Below are 5,000 nucleotides of genomic sequence, written 5' to 3' on the forward strand. Positions count from 1 at the left end.
CCTTAACATCTGCTTCTGCAATGGTATCAGTTCAAAAACAATATATCTCAGCTGATAATAAACAAACAATTGAATAATTGGCACAAGGATGATTTATGTTGGGTATGGGGCCAACCACAGCTGATTCCAGTCTGTCTTAGACTCAGTGGCAGGGGTTATTTCTCTCTATTACATTTACACTTGAAGGAGGAGGTGATGTTTTTGGAAACAGAAACAGAAAAAGACAAATACTGTAATATATGGATGAGGAAGAGTAAGAACAAGGGGCCCAGGGAGAAGAGCACACCCAGTGAGAGATGCAGTGAGAGGTGTAGTAGGAGGTGCAGGAACAGTTAGAGAAGCAGTGAGAGGTGCAGGAGCAGGACCAAGGAGAGGCAAGGTAGAGATGTAAGAATGCGTGGTGCTGGCATTTTTTTGGTTCGGTAGGGGGCCGGTGTGGTCAGAATATTCCCGGTGGATTTTTGTGTCCCACTCCGCCCCTGCCTGCAGACATCCCACCACTACAGGTCCTACAGTAAACATCATGTGTGCATGTACGTACTGTATATGAGTGTGTGTGTGTGTGTGTGTGTGTGTGTGTGTGTGTGTGTGTGTGTGTGTGTGTGCGGGTGCGGATGCGGATGCGTGTGCGTGCATGCGAGAGAGAGAGAGATAAAAAAGAGAGACAGTCTGTGTATGTCAGCAAGTGGCCTCAATTCTGCTGGATTCACTATGGGCACCCACCCATTCATGACAATAGGCCTACCACTACACTGCCAGTGTGACTCCACCCTAGGCAGCTGTCCATTCCCTCCACTGCCACTGCCTACTTCCCCAACCACCCCACACCCCCACTCCCACCCTAGCCGCAGAGAAAGCGAGAGACAGAGAAAGAGAGAGAGAGAGAGAGAGATGGAGATACAGAGACAGAGAGAGATAGAGAGAAAAAGAGAGAAAGTCTCCTGTCAGGCCTGAGTGACAGGGCTTGTTGTCAGCATGGGATGTGGGGGCTGACAGTGACGAGCGGAGAGACAGCCCCCGGCCAACAGCAGGCAAACAAACTACCAAACGAAACAAGTGAAGGGACGATGAGTAACGCCAGACAAGATGGAGGCTGACAGGGGAACAGAGGATGAGGGACAGGGGAACGGGCCTCTGCCATAACCTGAGGAGACAGCAGAGGCTTCCCCCGCCATCTCAGCGCCCTGTGGAAACTCTGTATTCCCCCTTCTACTGTAGGTGCTGCTCCACCGCCTAGTTAGACACTCCGCACGACCTGTCACACTGTATGTCGCTCAGATGTTCAATCGGAGGTGCCGGTGTTGTATCACTGATCAAACATCCCATTTTCATGAGGGCGTTTGGTGACTGGCTCAGTGAGCAACAGGAGCATCTGAGACTCAGACTGTGGCTTGTGATGGGCATGGAGTTTTGTTGCTCCCCAGAGAGTTATTTATAAGGTACGCTGTGCTGCTTACCTCGTCAGAGATCTGCCCACCGAAGGTGACCCATGTGCCTGCAGGAGGGAGAGAGAGAGGGGTGGGGGGGGGGCACAGGGGCACAGAGGGACAGCGCAGAGAGGGAGAGAGAGGGCGAGAGGGGTTAGCTTTGTTTGGGGGAAATAGCTTATTCAAGCGTTATTAATGTGTGTATACTGTATGTGTGTGTTTTTGTGTGTTTTTGTGTATGTGTGTGTGTGTATGTGTGTGTTTTTTTGTGTGTACGTGTGAGTGTGTGTGTGTGTGTGTGTGTGTGTGTGTGTGTATGTGTGTGTGTGTGTGTGTGTTGGGAGGTGAGGGTATGAGTGTGTACTGTACATGCATCCTGATCAGTCCACTGCACTGCACTGCACAGTGCGTGCGCGTGTGGGCTGAGTCTGGTCCGAGGGAGCAGGCTGTAATGAGAGCCCCCTGTGTGCAGCGCCGCCCTTTCCCCTCGCTGCCCCTCCGCGCTCGGGCCCATGACTCAAAACGCTTGGCTGTGGAGTGGACCGCGGCCCAACGTGAGTCACCGCGCTAACAGGCTGCCGGCGGAGCGCTGAGACTGGCTTGGCCGTGTCACCGCCGTTACCACCACTGCCCCCGTGTCCTTGTCACAAACGAGCAATGTCACTAGCGTAGCTCACGCAACACGAAGCGCAGCCGCTTCTCTGGCTTAAGAGCCAAGCTCCAATGTAAACAGGCTAGTTAGCTTGTGCTTTATTCACTATAGGAAGCCAACTGATATTCATGCTATATGTTTACTGCAGCTGTAAACAACCTATAGGATAAATCGGCAACAGCCCAGTTGGCACTGCTAAAAACTTACTAGTATGCTAACTAGTGTCTTTTGACAAAATAGTTAGTGTTGGCATACTGTATAAGCTTTTTATACATTTTTTATCACAACCAAGACCAACCGTGGACCCTTGCAGCTGATGCTGGGACAGTTATGGCCTAGACCTGACAAAGAAAAAAGAAAAAAGCTTCCAGGATCTGACTGAGATAATCCATTCCACACCAGTGTCTACTGAGTTCTACTGCAGGTGTATCTCTCTACTAGTACTCCCCCTGAGTTCTACTGCAGGTGTATCTGAGTTCCAGTGCAGGTGTATCTCTCTACTCCCCCTGACTTCTACTGCAGGTGTATCTCTGAGTTCCAGTGCAGGTGTATCTCTCTACTCCCTCTGAGTTCCACTGCAGGTGTATCTCTGAGTTCCAGTGCAGGTGTATCTCTCTACTCTGAGTTCCACTGCAGGTGTATCTTATCTTATCTTATCTCACAGGTAGGACGCGTAGACTGAGATGGATTCCGCTCTCATCTGTTCCAGGGTCAGACTCTACTTAGAGACCACATTGAGATTCAGATCATCTAGCCGCACACTGTACAGCCTGAGGTCATATCAGGTTACAGCCAATAACCTGCCGTGTGCTACAACTGCAGACAGAGAGCGGGAACACTCTCCACTGTGCCGCGCTGGCCTTGTGTAATTATCCCTCAAGCCTCCGCCTGGGACCTGTGTGCCCCCCCTCTGGCCTCTGCCTCTGCTACCTGACCTCCTCATTACAGCGTTCATCCCAGTCCTGTGTGTGTGCATGTGTGTGTGTGTTCACGTGTGTGTGTTTGCATGTGTGTGTGTGTGTGTGTGTGTGTGTGTGTGTGTGTGTGTGTGTGTGTGTGTGTGTGTGTATGTGTATGTGTATGTGTACTGTATGTGTACTGTATGTGTACTGTATGTGTATGTGTATGTGTATGTGTATGTGTATGTGTATGTGTATGTGTACTGTATGTGTATGTGTGTGTGTGTGTGTGTGTGTGTGTGCTTGTGTTTGCGTGCTTGTGTGTGTGTGTGTGTGTGTGTGTGTGTGTGTGTGTGTGTGTGTGCTCGTGTTTGCGGGCTTGTGTGTGTGTGTGTGCAGGCCTCTCATCTCCCAACACTAATGACTCCCTGAGTTGTATGCTCAAGCGTGACCTGCTAATCTCCACTGGCTGATAGCGTCCCTCTAATGGAGACTCTAATAGAGGGACATAATCATCAGTTTGTTCCACCGCATGGAGTCAATGTTAAACAACACCACACTGACCATTTATTAGCCTGCCGAGACAAAAACAGACGCAGTGACCAGGATATGTGGCCCCCTTTGCCCTGCATAATGAACTGAGCTGCTTTAATGAGAGGATTATAAACACTTTACAGATTAGCATAATCATGTGCACAGTCAAAACTCACTTGCAACTTCTCAACTCAGCTTCTGTTGTCAGAGTTGACTTGAGTTTTTTTGCTGCTCTGGGCCCAGCCTAGATGTTTGTTTATCTGTTTTCCTGCCTAATCATTCAGCGGTGGATGTGTCTGCAGTGCAGGCTGTGCTAATCTGCTGCAGGAGGCTCGCTTTGCATCGGATGGAGAAGCGGCCGCATCTGACTGGATTCATTCACTCATGGCTGTCAGCAGAGACCGCCGCAGCCGTGCGTGCACACACACATACACACACACACACTAAAACACGCACACAAGCATACACGCACACACATATACACACACACACAAACACTGAAACACACGCACACACAAGCATACAGGCACACTCATACACACACACACAAACATTGAAACACACATGCACACAAGCATACACACACACACACAAACAGGCACTCACACACACACACACACACACACACGCACAGGGGTGCCAATTAAACCCTTTGTGATCTGTGATAAATAGCACTCACCGAGCCCCAAACAGGATACGCGCAGGCCTGACTTCCCCAGGTTCCTACGGAGAGGGAGGAGAGGAGGAGAGAGAGAAAAGAGAGAGAGAGAGAGAGGAAGAAAGATGAGGAAAGTGGAAAAGGGGAGAGGGCAGAGAAAGGGAGAGAAAGATTAGCAGAAGCACCACCACCCAAGGCCCGTGGCCCATGTGTTAATGACTGCCCCCCCCCCACCTCCTCAGAGCTGTGAGCCATCTCCTGCTCCACTCATGGGGGGCTGAAGACCTGCGCTACCACAGCCCCTGTGGACTACACATCAACAAGTCCTTTAAGGACACACACTTAGCAGCGATACACACCAACTAAACGATTTCTATGGTACATCTGTACACCTAGCTATTGCTACAAGATATAGGGTATATCTTATGTATGGAACAACATACAGCATATGAATTTCAGAGGTATTTACCGAGACTCAAGATAATCAGCTTCTTATCTTTACAAGAGCCTGGCCAAATCAATACCTGTCCTCAGGTGCTTACCGCACACAAGGTGTCTCCATCCTTCAACAGAAGTTTGGTTGATACAGAAAATCACTGGGGTATGAAGTGTGTGCTCGCGGGGAAGAGTGAGAAAAGATTGGGGGATTATTCCTGATCCCCAGTTTATTTCCGTGCCGTCTGTCACACGCTGAATACAGAAACAGACTCTACACAGGACTGCTGCTGCAGAGCAAGCCTGCAGGGACTCGATGCCCACAAAGGTCAGAAGTGTCTACTGCCTGCGAATGCATTGTCCTCTGTGAATTCAGACGAGGGAGGCTTTACGGC

The 5,000-nt window shown here is 50.0% G+C and overlaps 1 protein-coding gene across 1 annotated transcript in view; it reads right to left on the minus strand.

Moving 5' to 3' along the window:
- Positions 1–5,000, minus strand: part of kcnab1b (potassium voltage-gated channel subfamily A regulatory beta subunit 1b) — a 31,402-nt gene that overhangs the window by 15,561 nt on the left and 10,841 nt on the right. Inside the window, exons 2-3 of the mRNA XM_062518729.1 lie at positions 4,192–4,235; positions 1,458–1,495 (exon numbers count right to left, since the gene is read on the minus strand). Of these exons, the coding sequence (XP_062374713.1) occupies positions 1,458–1,495; positions 4,192–4,235 (82 nt within the window). The remainder of the gene's footprint in view (positions 1–1,457; positions 1,496–4,191; positions 4,236–5,000) is intronic.

The sequence above is a fragment of the Sardina pilchardus genome, chromosome 2, assembly GCF_963854185.1.
Source record: "Sardina pilchardus chromosome 2, fSarPil1.1, whole genome shotgun sequence".
NCBI classification, from domain to species: Eukaryota; Metazoa; Chordata; class Actinopteri; order Clupeiformes; family Clupeidae; genus Sardina; species Sardina pilchardus.